This window comes from Pithys albifrons, chromosome 16, assembly GCF_047495875.1.
Source record: "Pithys albifrons albifrons isolate INPA30051 chromosome 16, PitAlb_v1, whole genome shotgun sequence".
NCBI lineage: Eukaryota > Metazoa > Chordata > Aves > Passeriformes > Thamnophilidae > Pithys > Pithys albifrons.
This window is the reverse complement of record NC_092473.1, coordinates 2210229-2232292: the sequence shown is the minus strand read 5'-3', so window position 1 is coordinate 2232292 and position 22064 is coordinate 2210229. Positions and strand designations below refer to the sequence as shown.

General features: G+C 48.0%; 1 protein-coding gene and 1 long non-coding RNA gene across 27 annotated transcripts in view; both read right to left on the bottom strand.

Annotated features, from left to right (window-relative positions):
- MAPK8IP3 (mitogen-activated protein kinase 8 interacting protein 3) overlaps positions 1 to 7543 on the bottom strand; it is an 86584-nt gene extending 79041 nt beyond the window's left edge. For 11 of the 26 annotated variants that reach the window (XM_071571488.1, XM_071571497.1, XM_071571498.1 and 8 more), the window contains exon 1: positions 7098 to 7541. In XM_071571488.1, coding sequence (XP_071427589.1) covers positions 7098 to 7415 — 318 coding nt within the window. In that variant the 5' untranslated portion in view covers positions 7416 to 7541. Of the gene's footprint in view, positions 1 to 7097 lie in introns of all 26 variants that reach the window. The other 15 variants (XM_071571484.1, XM_071571495.1, XM_071571485.1 and 12 more) reach the window with 5 other exon arrangements.
- Positions 7544 to 13231: 5688 nt separating this feature from the next.
- On the bottom strand, positions 13232 to 21279 carry LOC139679197 (uncharacterized). The gene is made up of 3 exons (XR_011699158.1): positions 20952 to 21279; positions 19945 to 20051; positions 13232 to 13725 (listed from the first exon to the last, which is right to left on the bottom strand). It is a non-coding gene; the product is annotated as an uncharacterized lncRNA (long non-coding RNA).
- Positions 21280 to 22064: the final 785 nt, after the last annotated feature.

Here is a 22064-nt window from a genome sequence, read left to right as displayed (position 1 = left end):
AGGCATGCTCAGAATGCCAAGAGTGCTGATTGTAGGCCAAAGCAGTGAGCTGTTGTCAGTTTTAGGAGCTCTCTAAACACAGACACAGAGCCCAATTCAGGGAGGAGACATTGCTTATTCTGTGCAGGGTGCAAGGTGGAGACCTCCACAAATCAAGCACACCATGGGGTAAAAAGTTATGCCTTTTATACAGTAAAATTTACATGAACCTGCCTGTCTAATATGCATTTGTTTGTATGACATAAAGTGCTTGAAACACTGAGTTATTTTCTTTATTAAGCAACTTGTATTGTAGAAGTATCTGACAAGATTAGTTATGTTTACAGAAGGTGAGACAAGCCAGCCTGGGGACAGATAACTCAGCCTGAGGACATCATGGGGAGGCTGCAAGGATGGCTGGTGAGTTTATTTTACCAGTTCAGAGGGAAGAGAGAACATTAGAATCTATATCTAAAATAACTAACCATATGCCTACTTAAACACACAAATGTGAAACACAGGAATCTCCAAAACCAGTTTCTGTTGTTTGTTACTTATAAACACATGGAGCTTATTTCATTACCTTCAGTTGCTGAGTTTTATAATCTACAATACTGTGATCAATCCTGAATCGTGTTCAAGTGAAATCACTGACAAAAGGCATGAGAAAATTAAGACATGATGGTGAACATCCCCATATAACGTAAGATTTGTCACACCCAGAAGACAGATGGGATCACCACAGACACTCACACTTATGTTGCTTCCTACTTCTGAACAACTAAATGGATGCATTTTGGAAAAAAAGGCAAGGAGAACAGTATCATAAATATGTAAGTCAACATCTGCCTGCTCAACACAAAAAAATCATCACAAGTATCACAGCACTTCTGATGAAAATGAAGAAACTGGTTTCTCCAGGACCAACAGCTTTTGGAAACTAAAACAGTTGCAGAAAAGGACTCAAAGTAAACTGGAATAACCCTCTAATAACCACACAGACTCTGCTGCTCATTCTGTGGGTGAAATCTGGCAGGCTCCAGGAATGGACCAAGAGGGTCTGAAGCGTATGGAGACATATGGAGGCATTTCATGCTTGCCCATTATTTTCACCAGTCTATGTGCAAGGGATCCAGGAGAAAGCAAACCCTTTCTTTGTCTTATCTCTGCTGTTCCCCAAAGCCTTCCTCCTGGGATGCTGGGAAGTCACCTCAGGCTGCAGAAACCCTCATTAATCAGCTGTTTGTAAGGTCAGGTTTCATGGTGGGGAAACAAAGTGCCTCTCCAGGCTCAGTGTCATTCCACAGAGAAAGCAGATACGAGGCAGGGCAGGAAAAGGCACTTACAGTGGAGAACAGCAGGGGCTGGAGGTCAGTGTCACTTCTGTCATCCTCCCTCCCCATCTCCCAGAAAGGAATTAGGCTACAAGGAGGGACAATATTTAAGGCATTCCTTAACAAATGGGGACATTTGGACAAGCCTTTGTGCTGTCTGAGCTGCAGGCAGGGCCCAGTGGGCACCACACGGGCACCAGGATGGAGAGCTATTCAGGTGCCAAGGGCAGCCACAGAGCCTCTCACAGAGGACCATCTCCTCCCAAAATGCTGCCACTGAGCTTCAAACAAAACACTGGAGCCTCTTACTGCATAAAAATAAATTACTGGTGAGTGAACATGCTTATGTAATTAACCATACACAGAACAAGCTGTAATGAGGAGTGATGGCCACAGCTCCAGGCCAGCAGGAGACAGGGCCACTGCTTTTTTGGGAAGGGGGAAAGGATGACACCTGGGCATCTCTCAGATAAAAATCCTGCAGTGGCAGTGCCAGCAAAGGGCTTTCACAGCTCACACCCCACACCTGGGGAGCACAGGCACATGATGGAGTCACCCAGCTTGGCAGAAAAATGGGGGTGATGGTGGACACCAGGCTGGACATGAGCCAGAGATGTGCCCCTGAGGCAAATGATGTCCCAGGCTGATTTGCCAGAAGGTCAGGTGGAGATCCTTCCCCTCTTTTCAGCACTGCTGAGGCCCCCCCAGAGTGCTGTGTCCAGTGCTGGGTTCTCCAGTACAAGGGAGAGAGAGACAGACTGGAGGGAGCCCAGTGAGTGGTCACAAGGGTGATGAAGGGGTTGGAGAACGTGGGAAAGAGCAGGCTCAGGGAGATCTCCTCACTCTGCACAAACACCTGCAGGGAAGATGCAGAGAGGATGGAGCCAGGCTCTTTCCAGGGGTGCCCAGTGACAGGACAAGAAGCAGTGGGCACAAAAGCAATGGGCACAAACTGGACCACAGGAGGTTCCCTCTCAACATCAGAAAACCATTTTTCCCTATGAGCACTGGCACAAGTTGCCCAGGGAGGCTTTGGGAGCCTCCCACCACACTGGACATACTCAAACATTGCTCCTGGGCATCCTGCTCTGGCTGACCCTGCTTGAGCAATGGATCAGAGCAAACGACCTCCAAAGGCTCCTTCCAACCCCAACCAGTCTGTGATTCTGTCAAAAGACCCATGGGGAGGCCCACAAGATGACAACTCCAGGGGCAGCCCACTGGGAATGCCACAGGAGGTGGGATGCCCTGTCCTAGGGGTCACTGTGCTCCTGAGGCTCGTGCCACAGCCCAGGCAGCTCTGGGCAGCACTGCCCACCTCTGGCAGGTCCAACAGCAACACAGGCCCGTGAGAACTGCAGCCTGGCACATTGTGCCAGCCCCTTGCTCCAAGAGCCCAGCAGAGGCCCAGCACACCTTACAGAGCAGCAGCACCTGCCCCCCAACACCTGCAGCCTGAGAACACCGACCAGCAGGAGGGGCAGTGCCAGGGAACAACAGCCACGGGCACTGAGACACAGTTTTCCCAACCACATTCCATTGCTCCCAGGTGCTGGACCTCCATAGTGTGGAACATGAGCTAAAACAGCCTTTCAAGAGGGGCCAGACCTCCTGGCCAGCACTGGGACCTTCCCTCTGCACCATCCCTGGATGGATCTTAATGAGCACCACTTCAAACACTCCAATGAGCATGAATTGATGTCACAAAGCAAACAACCAAGATCTTACTTTGCTACTAATGCATTTTTTGTTCCTCTGGATGGCCACCACCATTCCCCTTGGGATGTACATTTCTCTAGAAGCAGCTTTTATGCAACGAGAGCTCTGAAGGCACCTCCCACCTGGCAGACTCCAAGAATTCACACTAACACACCCCAGCCATCCCTGTGAAAGCCTTTGTGTGCACTCACATGTGCACACCCATCTTGGCATCAGTGCCCAACATGAGGAACAGCCTCTGCTGAAATCAGCATTTAGGGCACACAGTGGTGCTTGTCTCCAAGAGAGGAAGAATCCACAACGTTAGGAAAGCAGCTTGCATAAATCAGAACATCTCATTACGAGTGGACCCAGGAGGGTTTGTTTTCCCTGGGGATTTCTGCAGGTGTCCCCCAGCCTCTTCCTTGTCCCACGTGTCCCCTGAGCAGACCCCAGGAAGCAACAATGTGCACATGCTGGACCCACCTGCCCCAGACCCACATGCCACCTGTCCTGCTGCCAGCTCTGCCTGTCCCTTCACCAGGCAGGACCTTCACTTGGCCTTTCACTTTTCTCAAGAAAAAACAGTATAAGTAACCCTAACAAGTTTGTCTGAAAACAGCCACCAGCTTCCTAAGTTATTGGGGGTGGCTCCTAACACAGCAATCACAGCCCTTTCATTTCCTTAAGATGCCAAGCTAAACCAGACACTTAGCCAGTGTAAATAAATGCCCTGTGTTAGTGGGCACCACCCCAAATACCAGGGTCACAAAGGTGGTCAGTGGACTGGAGCATCTTTCACAGGAGGGGCCAAGAGAGCTGGGGCTGCTCCAGAAAGCTCTGGCTGATCGGCCCAGAGTGCTCAAGTACCTGCTGGGAGGGAGTGAGGATGAGGAGCCCTGACTGCTCTGGACAGGAGGCAACAGGCACAAGGGAAACCACATGGAATTCCATCTGAACAGGAGGATCCACCTTTTCCTGAAAGGGACAGCTGGCTGCAGAGTCTCCATCTGTGGAGATGCTCAAACCTGGACCAGATGCAGGTCCTGGAGAACCTGCTGGGGCTGCCCCTGCCTGATCTTGGAAGGTCACACACACACTAGGGGAGTCTGAGATGCCACAGGACACCACACCACACCAGCAATAATCACCCTAATCAATGCATGTGTATCCTGTTTCTATGTTCCCTATGAAATAGATGGAAGAAGACAAAACCACCAAAAATCTGGTGCAATGCCACATCTTCAGAGCTTGGAGGCCATGGAAAACTGCAACACTGTGTCCTGAGCCCCACTATCCCAGCCACTGACAGCACTGCCTCGTGCCAAGGAACTGCTCTTCTCAATCCACTTGCTCAGGTGCTTCTGCTGCCCTGTTTTAGGACAAGTGGAAAATGCTCTACAGCCCAAATGTTTAGAAAATAAAGCACTAATTTGCTTTTGGCAAAGATTGTTTCAAAAGACAATATATAGAATTGCCTTAAGAGAGGAGTATTGAGAAGCAAAAATTTCCTTTATGGCATTTAGAGGAAAGCTGTTTTCCTGCCCATGGCAGGGAGTTTGGAACTAGATGATCTTTAAGGTCCCTTCAAACACGAATAATTCCATGTTTCTGTGACTCTGTGGTTGTTGGAAACAACCCTAATTTAACACACCATACCTGTACAGTCTGTTTGTGCATAACTGCTGCACGAAGAGGAACAATACAGTGGGAACCAGCCAACACAACACTCATTTCACTGCCAGAGAACAATCCCCACTGGTGGTTCCAGTTACTTTGAGACTAATACACTAATATAAAGTAATTATAACTCAGGGTCCTTTGACAGGATATTGCAAGAGAATAGATCAGTTTTTCATCTCCAGCCTCTCAGTGTCACTTTAATTGTTGTAATTGGCACTCACACACACAGAGGAATCAAGACTGAGGTCAACTCTTGTTCCCAGGGGAGGATCCTCCCAGTTAGAAGTGAAGATCCCACCCAAGACTTAAGGCACAGCCCAGGGGGCTGATGATTCTGCAGAGCTGGGATGGACACTCCCTGGTCACTCAGGGCACTGTTTCAGAGCAGCAATCCACATTCAGGGGGGGAAAAACCAGTTTTCTTGGGTTTGGTTGTGTACAATTACACAGTGGAGAGCAGAATTCCCTGTATACAAAGACATTCACCCCCATCATGTGTAATTTACTGCAGAGTAAGCAGCACATGGGAAACAGGTAGAGATAAATAATGTGGTTCTTTATATGCCAAGGGAAACAGCAGCCATGTATTCCATGGATGACCTTGTAACAGGGACTTTGAGGAGGCAGAACACTCATTTGTTCTCATAAAAAGCACATTATCTATTCCTTTCTGGTAACAGTCTCCTTGCAGACACTTTTTTCTTCCACTGAGCTGTTCATAAGGATAACAGAGTATCATCATCATCATTATCATCATCATCATCACCACGGGTGCTTTTTAAATCTCAGCAAACAGCATCCTGCCACAGCTCCCAGGTTTCCTTGCAGGGAATGTAACTCCTGTCACTACATTTGCTTCCACAAAACATATCCTGTGTCGAGTAAGTCAAGAACAGAAATCCACCCCAGTCCAAAAATGCAAAATCATTCCAACCAGACTGTTCCAAACCACATTTTTCCCCCATAAATTGTGCACTTTTAAATTTATTATTTCTCAGAAGCTGCAAAATGCTGTCTCTCCACAACATCTAGCAAGTCTCATGTACTCAGAATCATTTTTCGACCCCTACACGCATTTAGAAGAATTTTAAAAGATTATTTATTAGTCCATTAATATATAACTAAAACTCAGGACTAAAACTTTTAACTGACTGGCTCTTGCTTTCAGTATCAGTAACTGACCACAAGTGTCCTCCCCATCGAGTTACCAAGATTCCTGCTCGTGATTATTAAGCAACAAGAACATGTCTATGAAAATCCTGTGTGTGCTTTACAATTGATTTACACTGTGCTCCAGTTCAACAACTATTTCATTATTTACCACTATTTTATTTTATTTTATTTTATTTTAATTTAATTTATTTTATTTACTATCCCTAACCAAACCAGTCAGGAAGGCTGTTGAATCTTAAATCTTCTGCTTTTAGTCTAAAATAAATTAAAAAAAACCCAACAAAACAAAACAAAAAAAAAACAAACAAAAAAACCCCAACAAACAAACCAAACAAAACCACCACTTTTTAAGAAGCTGTGCAGTGAAATGGGGATGATGTGGTGAGGATGGACTTTTTTCCACCACCAGTGCTCCATCCCAGCTCCCAGACTGTCACTCCAAGAGGCTGAACAGCAATCCCTGTGGCTCCCAGCCTTTAAGGCTGAAAGGATGCTCTGGATTTCAGCAGGGACAGGCGCAGATGCAGGAAGATGACAGAGTGCACGTCACCTCCCCTCTGTTTTGTCTACATCCGAGTCTCTGTAACCCGAGGATTCTGCTTCCTCTCCATCGCAGGGCTGGGTCCCTCCTGAGCCACTTCCAGGGCCCCCCCGTCCCAGGCCAGCCCTGCCCCGGCTCCCTCGGGAGCATATCCCGGCCCAGGAAACGCCAGGTGTTGACCTCGGAACTATTTTATTAAGGCTCAAGGTGTAGTTTGCATAAAAAGAAGTCTCAAAAATAAGGCGTTATACCCTCAAGGCAACCCCTTGCTCCAATGAAACATCTCACAGCTGACACCGAACAACCCAGACGGCCGCACAAACCACCCGTTCCAAAAACCCCCCAAATTACGCCGACTCCTCGGGATGCTGCCGGCACCGCCAAGCGCATTCCTAATCCCCCGAATCGGCGCGGCTGCAGCTATTTCAGTCGAATTTTGGGGGATTTTTCTTGCCCCGCGGCAGCTCCTCCGCAGCGGTCCCGGGGGCAGACCCCGCGGGAGGGGATGCGCTGCCGCGCCCGCCCCCGCGCTCCGCTTCTAGAAGGTACCGGCGGCCGAGCGGGGACACGGAGCCCCGGGACACGGAGCCCCGGGACACGGAGCCCCGGCCCTCCCGCACCCCCCCCGGGTGCCGCTCGGGGGTCCCCGCCCGACGGGGCCAAGATGGGCGCGGGTTGGCGGCGCTCACCTCCTCGGCCTGTTTGCGCAGCGCCTTCTCCCGCTCGTACTGCGTGAGCAGCTGCTCGTTGTCCTCCCGCAGCAGCTCCAGCTCCACCTCGTGCTCCTGGTTGTCGGTGAGCACCGAGTCCAGGTTCTCCAGCACCGTCACCACCAGCGGCATCAGCTCCTTCACCACCTCCTCGTCGTAGCAGTGGATGAGCCGCTCGAACTCGCGGTAGATGCTGTTGGCGAGGCCCGAGACGCGCTCCGACATCACGGACCCCGAGCAGTAATCGTCGCCCGGGTACCCCCCCACGCCGCCATCGTCCAGCTGGATCTCCAGCATCCTGCCGGCGCTCGGCCCCGGGCCCGCTCGGCTCCGCTCGGCTCCGCTGCGCTCACTCGGCCCCGCTCCGCGCCCGCTCCGCCGCCGCCGGGCTCTGCCCGCCCCGCACCGCCCCGCACCGCCCCGCCCGCCGCGTCACGGGCCGCGGGCAGGGCCGGGGCGGAGCGCGGAGGCACCGCCCGCAATCCCCGCAGCAACGCGGGGCTCCCCGGGGTTCCCCGGGCCGGGGTCCCCGCACCGGCAGCGCAGCCGGCACCGCAACGCTTTCCGCACCGACACACGGGCGGCAGCGGCGGAACCGCGCGGGTTCCCGAGCGGCGGAACACAGGGCGGCGGGGCGGGGTCAGCCCCGCATCACGGCCATGGGCGTGCGGGGGGACACGTCACGCGCAGGGACACCGGGCACGACCGGGCCGGGCACCCGTCACATCCCGGGCAGCCATCGCCTCCGGGAACCCCAATGGCACGGACAGCCATCGCCTCCGGGAACCCCAATGGCACGGACAGCCATCCCCTTCAGGAACCCCAATATCACGGGCATCCCATCGCCTCCAGGCATCCCGTGCATCCATCATCTTCGGGCACCGCCGCATCCCGGACAGCCATCCCCTCCGGGCATCTTGGGTAGCCATCGCCTCTGGGTACCCGCAACACAGAATCATAGAATGATAGAATGGATTGGGTTGGAAAAGACCTCCGAGATCACCAAGTCCAACCCTTGGTCCAACTCCAGTCCCTTTACCAGATCATGGCACTCAGTGCCACGGCCAAGCTCACCTTAAAAACCTCCAGGGATGGGGAATCCACCCCCTCTCTGGGCAGCCCATTCCAATGCCTGAGCACTCTCTCTGCAAAGAAGTTTTTCCTCATCTCCAACTTCAATTTCCCCTGGCAGAGCTTGAGCCCATCGTGCCCCCTTGTCCTATTGCTGAGTGCCTGGGAGAAGAGTCCAACCCCCACCTGGCCAGACCTTCCCTTCAGGGAGTTCTAGACAGTGCTGAGGTCACCTCTTCATCATGGGCACCGCCAGGTCCCGGGCATCCATCGCCTCTGGGCACCGCCCCATCCAGCTCTGTGCTCAGGGCCCACTGCTTCACCTTCACTGACACCCAAATCCACATCTCTGCGTCCTGATCTGCTCCTCAAAACCCAAAGGATTCAGGAAAAAGGAGCTGTCCCTGGGAATGTTAACAAGCTACAGACTGGGGAGGCCTTCAGAGTAAATGGTCAGGTCACAAATGAGTCAGCTTTCCACTATTCACACTCTCAGACTCTCCACCATCTCACAAAAACCATGAAGCATCATCAAAATTTGGTGGGTTTCAGTCTGGGGCCCAATCTAGAAGGACTTTTTGGAAGGAGAGGGACAGCTTCCAGTTAGAAGAGTATTGAAACCTAATTTTGGAACCCACTTATTCATGCAAAACCTCCAAACACCTTCAGACTTGCAAGTCTTTGCCCAGTATCTGTGAAAATCAGGGCACTCCTTTGCTCCATCCATATTAGTTGCTTCAGTTTAGTTGAGCATATTTCCAAGATCAGGCAGCTCTGGTTACTCCAGAGAAAGCAGGCAAGGACCAGTTCAGCCAGGGATAAACTGACAGGTGGCCAAGGGGCCAAACTGGCCGTTACAAGTCTTAAAAAAAAGTGGAGCAAAATCACCAAATTTCATTAATAAATTTCCCAAAGCAGCAGCACACACCCAGCTGTGGGTGGCAGCCTCAGCACCCTGGGCAGGTGTCACAGGAGGCACATGGGTGCATGTGGTACTCATTTCTGTAATGCATTTACACAGTCTAACAAGGGTGGAAATGGGAAGCACTGCTCCAAAACACCCATTTACCAGCATCCCTCAGCTCCCTCTACCACCACGAGGATGTTTCACTCCATGGTTATTTGTCTCAATGCCCTCTCACAAAATAACCTTGTGAATAACCTACTTGAGAGGCTGTTGCTGGAGAGGTTCTGAATCAAAGAACATGCTGAGTTGGGAGGGATCCAAAAGAATCATCCAGTCCAACTCCTGGCCCTACACAGGACACCCCAACAACCCCACCATGTGCCTGAGAGCCTTGTCTAAACCCCTCTGGAACTCAGACAGGCTTGGTGCTGTGACCACTGCCCTGAGCAACCTGGTCCTGTACTCAACCATCTTCTGGGGGAAAACTGTTTTGTGACATCCTTCTTAAATCTCAAAGATATACTTGGGAATTCTTGTCAAGGAAAAGGCAATTAAATGACATTATTTGCATGAATATCAAATTCAAACGCTTCTTGTTAGGCATAAAAATAGTTTACAAGCTGGGTAAGTAATTTGCATCACTGGAATAAATAAGCACAGGCAAAAGAGAAAAAGAAATTCATTAATCAGCCAAGCTCTTACTGTCTTAAAAAAATAACTTAAAAATAATAATCCCTATAAAAGATTTTATTATAGGTGAAGTAACTTTTCAATCACCTTATGATCAGAAATATTCAAATCAAGTACCTCTGAAGTTCTCTGAAGGATTCTTTCTTTCCACATCTTAGGTGTTTAGGTTTTGGAACATACATGTTTTACTGTCCATTTACTGTTACAGGCTTTTGCTGAAGAATCAATTTGTATTTTCTATAATATTTTTTAAAATAATGACCAATTTAAAAAAAAATTAAGTAGATAAAGAGAGGCCATGAGAACTACACAGGCCATTCACTCTAAGGGTGTATTTTCAGTTTGGGTGGTAAAAGGAGACCAAAAAACCACTTAAATTGAGAGCTTAAAATCAGAAAGAGATTTTCAAATTTGGAGTTGTTATTAAAGGTTGAAAAACTTGGATAAAAAAGATAAAACAGTGTTACAGCATTTTGCAACACACCTGGGATTGGACTAAACCAACATTTAAAAGGTCTGGGTTTGTAGGTGAATGATATTTTATATCAGTAAAGAGTTGTTTGCATCTTCCTGGAAGCCTTTAACTAGTTCCCCTCACTGAAGCCCTAAATATTAGATTTTATTAGGGATTTTATTGTGCAAACTGAGCAGGTCAAGGAAATACACTCTGCATTTCAGCTGGGCAAGGCTGCAACAAATAGTGTAAGCTCAGTGACAAATACAGGGATATGCCCCAAAGTTATGTGTGATTGTGTTGCTCTGGGAAAAATTTGATGGTTCAATCACCCAGAATTTCATCCCAGGTATAGATGGTTCTTATCAGGTGTGGGCTAAAGCTGCTTGATAGAAAACAAGATGGGACAAGGTGAAATGGAGAACCCACTTCCAGGTCTACTGGTACATTACAAATCAAGTTTCCTGATCTAACAACACCCAATGGAACCTTCTGTTGCTGGTGATTGCTAATGCCCTCTAACCATGGGAAAGAGATGAGTAATCTGAATGTCCAAATTGCTTATTAAATACCTAGAACCCAAAAATATCTGCTAAACCCCCATTTCAGTGTTCACAAGCAGCCATTTCCCCTGCACATGGGCAGCAGGGATAAACTGATACATAACTCAGATAAACTGATTTATAACTCAGAGAAACCCAACTGGCCTCTCAGACAGATGTAGTGATGAAACACACACTGTGCTCCAACAGCTTCTAGTTTAAAATGATACAATGGTGCAATTCAGATCTCAATCTTTGTCTTGGGAAAAAAAAAATCACAATTGCACAATTCAGTACTCTGGTCATTGTGTTACCAGTCCAATTTAAATTTGTATGGATTTAAATGATCCTTTCATCAGAATTTGTAGATAAATCTGTTGAGTTGGCATGTGAGGAGAAGTGGAATAGAAGAATAGAGAAGTGTTCAAGGGCAGTTTGGTCAGGGCTTGGAGCAACCTGGTCCAGCATGGGGATGGTCTGTGAGGATGGTCAGTGTTGGGTCCAGTCCTGTTTAACACCTTCATTGATGATTTAGATGAGGGGATTGAGTCCATCATCAGCAAATTTGCTGATGACACCAAGTTGGGAGGGAGTGTTGACCTGCTGGAAGGCAGGAGGGCTCTGCAGAGGGATCTGGACAGGCTGGAGAGATGGGCTGATTCCAATGGGATGAAGTTCAACAAGGCCAAGTGCAGGTCCTGCCCTTTGGCCACCCCAACCCCCTGCAGCGCTCCAGGCTGGGCACAGAGTGGCTGGAGAGCAGCCAGGCAGAGGGACCTGGGGGGACTGAGGGACAGGAAGCTCAACAGGAGCCACCAGTGTGCCCAGGTGGCCAAGAAGGCCAATGGGATCCTGGCCTGGATCCAAACTAGCGTGGCCAGCAGGCCCAGGGCAGTGACCCTTCCCCTGGACTCTGCCTTGGGGAGGCCACACCGTGAGTGTTGTGTTCAGTTCTGGGCCCCTCAGTTGAGGCAAGAGATTGAGGGGCTGGAGCGGGGCCAGAGAAGAGCAACGAGGCTGGAGAAGGGACTGGAGCACAAGTGCTGTGGGGAGAGGCTGAGGGAGCTGGGGGTGTTCAGCCTGGAGAAGAGGAGGCTCAGAGGTGACCTCAGCACTGTCTGGAACTGCCTGAAGGGAAGTTCTGGCCAGGTGGGGGTTGGTCTCTTCTCCCAGGCACTCAGCAATAGGACAAGGGGGCACGATGGGCTCAAGCTCTGCCAGGGGAAATTGGACATCAGAAAAAACTTCTTTGCAGAGAGAGTGCTCAGGGAATGGAATGGGCTGCCCAGAGAGGGGGTGGATTCCCCATCCCTGGAGGTTTTTCAGCTGAGCTTGGCCGTGGCACTGAGTGCCATGATCTGGTAAAGGGACTGGAGTTGGCCCAAGGGTTGGACTTGATGATCTGGGAGGTCTTTCCAACCCAATCCATTCTATCACTCTATGACCCTTCCAACACAAATTACTCTCTGATCCTGTGGAGTTCACCCATTGCTTTCACAGAGGAGGACCATCTTGGTTATAGTGTAATCAAAGAATTGGCCACAGTATCAACTGGAAAATGTTTCTCTAGCCCCAGCAAAAACCACTCAGGTGAATTAAATTCTCAGCAGTTAAACGATGAAACTTTTCTATCATTACTAGTAAATAAGGTGGCACCTAAAACTCCAAGTACAAGCCACAACAGCAGCAAACCAACACTAGGAAAACAGGGGCAGTAAAGTAAAAAATGTGATCTAGGGGGGGAAAATCCAGAAAGGAGTCTTGCAAAAACATGAGCAACAGGGAATTTCTCCATAAAACAAACAAACACAACCCCCTAAATACTAAGGGAGTCAGTTGTACATAGCAGGACATGTTTGGACATACTTAACTGCACCTCCAATCCTGGGGTCAGTTTTGGGCCTCTTGCTCCAAGAAAAACATTGAGGGGCTGGAGCATGTCCAGAGAACAGCAGCAGAGCTGGGGAAGAGTCTGGAGCACCAGTCTGATGAGGAGCAGCTGAGAGAGCAAAGAAAAGGAGGCTCAGGGGGGACCCTCTTGCTCTCCAGAACTCCCTGAGAGGAGGATGGAGCCAGGAGGGGTCGTGCTCTGCTCCAGGGAACAGGGACAGGATGAGAGGAAACGGCCTCAAGTTATGCCAGGGAAGGTTTAGATTGGATATATGGGAAAATTCTTTATGGAAAGGGTGGTCAGGCTTTGGAACAGTCTGCCCAGTGCAGTGGTGGAGTCGCCATCCCTGGAGGGATTTAAAAGCTGTGTAAATAAGGCACCTGGGGACATGGTTTGCTGGTGGCCTTGGCAGTGCTGGGGGAATGGTTGGGCTCAATGATCTTAAGGGTCTTACTCAACCTAAGTGGTTCCATGATTCTGTTTCCTACAAGCAGAATACAGAACTGAGCATGTTACAGTGACATTTATATTATTGATTTATGTCAGAAATATCTGTCCTTGGCATGTTTGAGTTCACCAATCCACAGCAACATATCTGGCAGCTCCTGTTCTAGAACTGCCACTCAGGACTTACACCTTGTGAGTATTATCTCTAGGTTAGAGATGGAAGAGACTGAGACAGAAGTGTTAAGTGGACCCCTAATACCACTCAGGGAAGGACTGCTGGAGCTGGGATTGAAGCAGAGGAACTTTGGAGGGCTAAATGCAGATGCAGAGCCTGCATTTGACCTGTGCTTTCTCTTCCCATGGTACCATGAAGCACAGCCTGCCTTGGTGCTCTTCCAGTCTGTTATACAGATATCAAGGGAAGGGAAATGCCAGAAGGGTTGTCCTTGGACAGGCACCAGCAATTCCCTCTTGCAGCAGAGCTACCAAACCCCACTGCAGGCAAACCCTGGAGCGTCTGCCAGATCCTGGGCTCAGCTGAGCTTGGGCTGCAGAGTTGGGGAAGGAAGGCAGCAGGAAGCATTCTTCTCTCTTCTGGGTCCAACCTGGCAGGAGACAAAGAAAAGCAGCTGATCTGGGGAAAGGCTCCCAACATGCACATTTGGTTTAGCACTTTGAAGAAGAGAGCAATTCCAGTGTCATGGCTAGCCCTGACTCTCAAAGCTTCATATTGTACGAAGGGAAAAAATATTTAACCCTACCCAGAAAGCTTAATTGCAATGGGAATATCACATCTCACTGGCAATTAAGAGTTTTAGGTGTTATGACTGTTTTGTCCTATGTTACATCATTATAGCTGACTATGTGCTGGCAGACCAGATTCATTGCATGGCAGCTTTTAGACAGCTGCATTTATAGCAAAAACCTGTTGGTCTCCACAAAAAAGGAGAATTGAGAGAGGAAAAATGGAATGGAATAGAGTTAGAGTTAGACTAGACTAGACTAGACTAGAATAGAAACAGAATTAGAGTTAGAATTGAAATTAGAATAGAATTAGAATTAGAGTTAGAATAGAATAGAATTAGAATTAGAATTGGAATAGAATAGAATAGAATTAGAATTAGAATTAGAGATAGAATAGAATAGAATTAGAATTAGAGTTAGAATAGAATAGAATTAGAGTTAGAATAGAATAGAATTAGAATTAGAGTTAGAATTGGAATAGAATAGAATAGAATAGAATAGAATAGAATAGAACAGAACAGAATGGGATTAGTTCACTTGGAAGGGTCATACAATGATGGAGTTGGAGGTGTAATTAGTTATGGGATGGATCACCAGAAAATCATGAGGCATCTGAGTGTAACAGTCAGATTTTCCAACTTTTCCACACAGAGCAGGCCCAGCTGAGAACACTGGAAGGACTGAGTGTAGAGATATAAGCAACAAATGTGAATGAAAAAAAGCCTGCTGAAAAATTTAAACCCCAAAAAGTCAACCCACTTGTTGGGCCTTGATTCACCCTGTCTTGTATGGGAAAGTTTATAGACCAAGAGTTGCACTGCCATTACCAACAAGTGCAGTATGGCAGCAACCATGACTGCATGCTTGATTAAATGCATGACTGCCTTTGAAATATTATGAACAAAAATGTACAGGTGAAGAGAGAGAGAAACAAGGTGGGTTTGATTTGCAAGTCATTATTCTTGTTAAAAAATGCTCGTGCAGCAGGAACTATTTGTGCTCCCTCTCTATAAGGCAGTATCTGGAGAGGTGACTGGCAAGATTTGGCTGCAGAGATGAGAGGGGATAAAGCCTTTTTAAAGAGGTTTATCTCTGTCTGGCATTAAGACCTGGTTAGTGGCATTCCTGTTTAAAAGGAATGTTTGCTTTGGCTTCAAATAATGTGGTGAAGTTCCACAAGTATTTGGAGATAATGTTTATGGAAGACCACTGAGCTCATCTCCCACTGCAGAAGCTTCTTTCATATTTGTTAAGGTCAGGAAACCCAATTGTGGCAGTTTTACAAACCTCTTTCACCCAATAATTAGTGGCTGGTGCTTTGGCCAGGGGATGTGTGTTAAGGTGATCACCAACCCTCAGTTTTGAGTGAACAACCTGCCATACCTCTTGGAAACCCTTACCAGTATTTCCAGCTTTAAAGGTTTTATTTGTAGTTTACAGCCATGGAATCTGCTACAGGACTCAGGAGCTGTCTCAGATCAGACATCATCCCTTGGCAGCACTCACAGACCACACACACCCCTGTTTCTGTTTGCTCTGCTCTCTTCTGACTGCAGACTCTGTGTAGTTTCCTGTATTATTACAGCATTTCTATAAGTAAATGGGCTGGGAGGAGAAAGAAGTAGAGGAAACTCTGGGGTGGATCCCTTCTCAAGCAAGGAATTTTTGCACAGATTAGCTGTGTCCATCTACTTGCCCTACTGAACACTCCATCATCATTTGGCAAACAAAACTCTCATTAGTAAAAATGTAATTAATGGCTTTGATGTAGCACGTTGGTCTCTGTAACCAAGGGAGGAACACAGAGGGGTTTGTCTTCTCTGGTCCTTGGTGCTTCCTCAGTGGGGTAAGTGGCACTGGTATAAATGTGCACAATGGACAAAATGAGAACATGTTCAACCCAGGATCAGCAGGAAACACTCTGCAAATACCAGGCAGGATCTCAGGCAGCTGTTTGGGGCTGTGCAATGTGATCTGCTCCCTGTCCAACCCCAACAGTGCATCAGAGGGGTGTTTGGAGGTTTCTGGCAGCACTGTACCCAGAGCCTCAGTCTGGAGAAGAGGAGAGAAGGGTCAGGTCTTGCAGGAAGGCTCAGGAGAGGTTCTGTTTACCATTCCTAAAACATCAGGAAAAGCAACTTTCATTCTGGGTGGAACCCCTGAGATTCACAAACATGGATTTCTGCATCTGTCTTGGGCTGAGCTGGCACAATGCCAACTGCCCAACACAGAGTGATGGTCTCTCTCCCACTGAGAAAAGGGAGAAAGGAAAAAAATTGGAAACTCAAAACAGGTTTAAATTAAACTAATTATATATATTTATACAGAAAAGAGAAAATTAAAAGAAAACTACAATGTAACACACACACAAGTTAGATATAACAACAATTTTCTACTTCCTACTGAAGTCAGATCTCATCACTTTAGACTCCTAAAGCACCTTAAAAGACACCCAGCAAAGAACAGAAAGAATAACAATAAAATGTTTCTACTTCCCAGAACTAAAACAAAATGTGAAGTAGTGGTGGCAGCAGCAAGGCCCAGGACAGCAGGACAGCATGGCCTGTCTCTACCACAGCCATCATCCCAACTGACTAAGCCACTCCTACACCAGCTTTTTACTGAAGGCAACTCCTACTCCTTTTTGTACTCTATTTTATTTGACTTCTTTAAAGAACATAAGAAAGCAGAGGTGAATTCACCATTAGCACTGATTCTGTCTTTAAAATGCTCCAGGTAATTATGTTTTTGACAATATTTTGATTAAAACATAGATTTATAAAATCTGTCCTAGTTTTCTTCCAGTTGGCTGGTTTGCTGAAGGTTAAAGTGCCCTGCTCACTGCTGTGCTGAGGTGGTTTGGCAACAGGAAAAATAAATTCTCTTCTGCCTCTCTTCAGTGCTCTTCAGAAGCATTTACTTAGTGTAAAAATGGCATCTTTGCCTAAAACAGATGTCTTTTTGCCACAGTTCCCCAAATTAGCACATACCCCGTTATTGTGCATCTTTCGATCTGTCACAATAATCTGCTGGACTTGTGCCCCACCTGCCTCATCCCAGCACTCACAGCTCCCCTGAGAGATCTGCCATGGGAAGGGAAAGGATGGGCTGGAGGTGCAGCACTCCCTTCTGAAGGCATTGTGCTGATTGCCAGACCCTGAGGGCAGTGGGATGTACCCTGAGGAGCTACAGGATGAGAGTCCCATCTTCCAGCTCGGAATTCTGAGAGTTCTCATTCCTGTGTTATTGATGTCCAAGTGTGCTTTTCAGGGAACATAACAATCAGATGAACTGTGGATATAACACCAAAAATACATGCAAAGTGTAAGTTGAGGGCTGGTTTCTTCTTACTCACTTGTATGTGGACATTGATGCCGAAAGGGTTTTTGTTCTGATTTTCACATTTTGTAGATTTTAGGAACACAGTAGTTGTAGATTTTTAGAGGGTTAATATTTCTAACAGTTTAAGTTTAATGCCTTTCTATCACTACCCCTGTCCCAGAACAGGGAGCTCAAATTCCTTTAGTTAATTAATCTTGTTTAGACTCCTTTCCAAGGTAAAGAGCTGAAGGATATCAGAAGGCCCACAGAATGAAACATAAACACAGGTCAGAGTGACCCAAAAGCCAGAATTGGATGAACTCCAAGAGACCTTTGTGTGCCTGAGGAAGAAGAGCTGATGAAGACAGAGGGTCCTGACGACCCCAGACCCAATTCCAGGGGGTTGGACCAGGGGTGGGACTGGGGCTGAACTGAGAAATGTGTAAAGCAATGATTGGAGGGATCTTATTATAAAAGCCATGGAAACAAGAACTGAGACACATGCATGTCATCCTGTATTCCTGTGGGCTGTAGGCCCTGTGTTATTAAAGGACCTTTACTTTTTATCTTACCCTACACTAACGTGGCTCAGAGTCCTGTTTTTGGGGGGAAGGGTCATTCACGGCAACAACATTATTATTATTTTTTCATGCATGTTGAATCAATGAGTAGACTTTGAACTGAAGGTAAAACAAATGTCCTGAAAGAGGTCAGGATGTCCCAGCCTGCTGATCTCAGACTCCTTACTCCCTGCCTCATAAAGTATGGAGACAGAAAGCTTAATTATACATAAACCATGATCTCTGCCAGATGGGTATCTCATGGTGAATTAAGAAAGACCATAAGTGTATTAAAATGTGCAGAGGCTCATGCTAATGTCAGAAACACTGGATGCTGTTAAATGTTTTATAGCAGCCCTGCTGCAACTGATATCCTTCCATCCAGTGAGAGACACAAAGATGGAGAGAATAGGATGGGAGATTTCCAACACCAGTTTTGCACATATATCCAGTGCCAGCATGCTGCTCTTTTGCCCTGTCCTGGAGTCCAACCCCAGACTCACTTTTCCTGCTGTGCTGACAAGCTGCAGGTGCAGACAGGCCTGGCTGGGGACAACTTCAGGCAGAAAGGTGAAGCTGCACACACCTCAGTGCCCCAAAGATTTACACAATCCTCCCATTTATTTCCATTTGCTTTGTAGAAAGTATGAGACAGACTCCAGGAGAAACAACCAGGAACCAAAAATGTATCTAAAAGGGACCTTCAGAACAAACTTCAGGTAAGACAAGTGCTCAGGTTTGGCAATAAGCTGTGCAGGACAAGCACCAAAGAGTCAGGTTGCCTTTATTAGCAACTCAACAAAGAGAGAAATTCTGCCTCTGTGACAAGGAATATAATTAACTATCAGGACTGCTTAGCTCGATGCTGTCATAAATCCACAGTGGGTTTTAGAGAAAAATTCTTCCTCTGTGACAAGGACTGTAATTAAATAACAGGACTGCTTAGATTGGGGCTGTTGTAAATCCACGGTGGGTTTGAGGTCTGTGCTGAGCCCGTGGGAGGGATGGCCTCTAAGCAGCCTGGGATGAGCTACAGCAAATGGATCAGCAATGCCAGGAAAGAGATGTTATTGATTGTACAAGAGAGAGCTCTCACAGCAGCAAGACATCACAGGAAGAAAGAAGAGCTCATCCCTCAGATGTTGCAGGGAACAAACACACACCAGCGTGGAGCTCCCTGCACTGGGAGCCCTTCTCCCTCCTGCTGCTCACCCCAAGCTTTGGGATTTTCCTCCCTTCCATCCTCGGAGTGAGCACACACACCATCTGCTGACCAGCCCTGGCAGCAGCAGAACAGCCCGTGGGACCCAGTGAGACTGGGAGGAGAGACGGGCTGGTCAGTGTGGAAAAAACACACAGCCGTAAGAAGGAGATGGCAAAGTGTGTTTGTCCTGGTTTCAGCTCAGGGAGAGTTAGTTTATCCTCAGCAGCTGTTCCAGTGCTGTGGTTTGGGTTCAGAATGAGGATGGTGTTGAGAACACTCTGACACTGTGGGTTTTGCCAAGTTGTGTTTATCCCGAGTCAAGGACTTCTTTCTTGTCTCCTGCTCTGCCAGTGAGGAGGTTCACAAAGGAAACTGGGAGGGAGCACAGCTGGGCTGGGTGAGCTGAACTGGGCAAAGGGATATTCCACACCATGGAATGCCACACCCACGGTATAAACCGGGGAGAGTCACCTGGGGCCGACCCGGGGAAAGGGGGTCTGGTGTTGGTCAGTGTGAGATGATGCAAGAACACTGTACATCACTTCTTTTCCCCTTTTTATTATCATTATTATTTACCATTATTACTGGATTTTACTTTATTTCCAATTATTAAACTGTTCTTATTTCAACACACAACTTTCATTTTGATTCTCCTCCCCATTCCACCAGGGATGGTGGGGAGAGAGGTGGGGCTGAGCAAGTGGCTGTGTGGTGCTTTATTTCCATCTGGATTTAGATAACAACAATGTTAAATTACTACACAATAATACTCCTTCTCTTTTCAGAGGAAATGCACAATTGTTTGCAAAATAAAGTATCACTATTGAGAAATTAAAATCCTGAAAACAGTGTCCTTACTAAATTGTAACCTCACTGTTTCTGATCAAAGAGATCTTTTCAAAAGGATTTAACAGAGCTTCTCACAAACCCAATCTTGCTGTTTTCTCTCATATAAGGCAATCACTTGGGAACAGAATGCAAATAATGACACCTACCTCAGCACTGTCTAGAACTCCCTGAAGGGAAGTTCTGGCCAGGTGGGGGTTGGTCTCTTCTCCCAGGCACTCAGCAATAGGACAAGGGGGCACAATGGGCTCAAGCTCTGCCAGGGGAAATTGAAGTTGGAGATCAGCAAGAAATTCTTTGCAGAGAGAGTGCTCAGGCATTGGAATGGGCTGCCCAGAGAGGGGGTGGATTCCCCATCCCTGGAGGTTTTTCAACTGAGCTTGGCCGTGGCACTGAGTGCCATGATCTGGTAAAGGGACTGGAGTTGGACCAAGGGTTGGACTTGATGATCTCAGAGGTCTTTTCCAACCCAATCAATTCTATGATTCCAACTCAATCAATTCTGTGATTCTACCTCAGTCAGTTAAGTGTTAAACTCAGAGGGCTGTTCACAGTACTTGAGGAGTCCCTGAGACTGAGAACTCAGTGATGGAAATCCATTTAAACAAGAGGGACCATGTACCAGGAGAGACTACCTGTTTTCAAATAGTTATTAAATCAGAAAAAAACTGACACAAGAAGGTCAAGGGAAAGAGGAATTGATACCACTTTCAGGGAGATGTCTGTAAAATTTACATTAAAATTACAATTATCTGTGTAGGGTTTTATGAGAGGACTAAAAGCAGGACTTCTGAGAGCTCTGAGAAATAATGAAAGTGCTGCAGTTTGGCAATAAATTTACAGTTAAGGCAAAATGTTATGATGATTCATTTATATATGTACAGGTGAAGAAACCAGGTAACAGTTCAAATAAAAACCAGAATGAATGAGCATCTACAAATTCAAGCTAAGAATTAAGATGGATGGGATTTGACAGTGTAAGAGTCCTAATAGCCAGGAGACAACATTAAACTCAGATATTCTCACAAGGTAGAACATGCTCCAGAACTTCCAAACCAATATGGATGCTATGCATTAAAGGGTTTCTTCAAGGATTATTTCCATAGATTTTGGTCAGAATCTCCATGTTCCTTGTCAGCTAATTGACTCTTCTTACCAAATATTAACCCTCTTCCTTGAAGCCATAATGGAAGAAGAGTTCTCCTCCTCCTCTGCCTGGATTGCTCTGGTTCTTGCCCCACAATTGCTGTGAGTAGACGAGGCTTCTGTCACACAGCTGCTGCTTCTGATGTTTTTGTCTCTCCCTCCTCTGTTTCCAGTGCAAGCCCACACCTCACCTACTCCATAAAGATTTGTTACTGGATAGTGGAGGGAAATAACAACACTCTTCAGGTTCAGTGCTCCTAATCCCAGTCTCAGCCTCGGTCCCAGTCTGAGTCCCAACCCCAGCTCAGAATTCCAGTCCCAGAGCCAGTCCCAATCCCAGTCCCAGTCCCAATCCCAGCTCAGAATCCCAGCCTCAGCCCCAGCCCCAGCCCCAGCCCCAATCCCAGTTCCAGTTCCAGTCCCAATCCCAGCCCCAGCCCCAACCCCACTTCCAGCCCCAACCTCAGTCCCAGCTCCAATCCTAGTCCCAGTCCCAATCCCAGCTCAGAATCCCAGTCCCAGTCCCAGCCTCAATCCCAGTTCCAGTCCCAATCCCAGTCCCAGCCCCAATCCCAGCCCCAGCCCCAACCTCAGTCCCAGCCTCAATCCTAGTCCCAGCCCCAGTCCCAGTCCCAACTCAAATCCCAATCCCAGCCCCAACCCCAGCCCCAGCCCCAGGCCCAGGCCCAACTCAGAATCCCAATCCCAGTCCCAGTCCCAGTCCCAGCCCCAATCCCAGTCCCAGCCCCAGTCCCAACTCAGAATCCCAATCCCAGCCCCAGGCCCAGTCCCAGTCCCAGTCCCAGCCCCAGCCCCAGCCCCAGCCCCAGCCCCAGCCCCAGCCCTAATCCCAGCCCCAGCCCCAGCCCCAGCCCCAGCCCCAGCCCCAAACCCAGCCCCAGCCCCAATCCCAGTCCCAATCCCAATCCCAGCCCCAGGCCCAGTCCCAGCCCCAGTCCCAGGCCCAGCCCCAGCCCCAGTCCCAACTCAGAATCCCAATCCCAGCCCCAGCCCCAGTCCCAGTCCCAGTCCCAGTCCCAGCCTCAGCCCCAGTCCCAGCCCCAGCCCCAGTCCCAACTCAGAATCCCAATCCCAGCCCCAGCCCCAGTCCCAGTCCCACTCC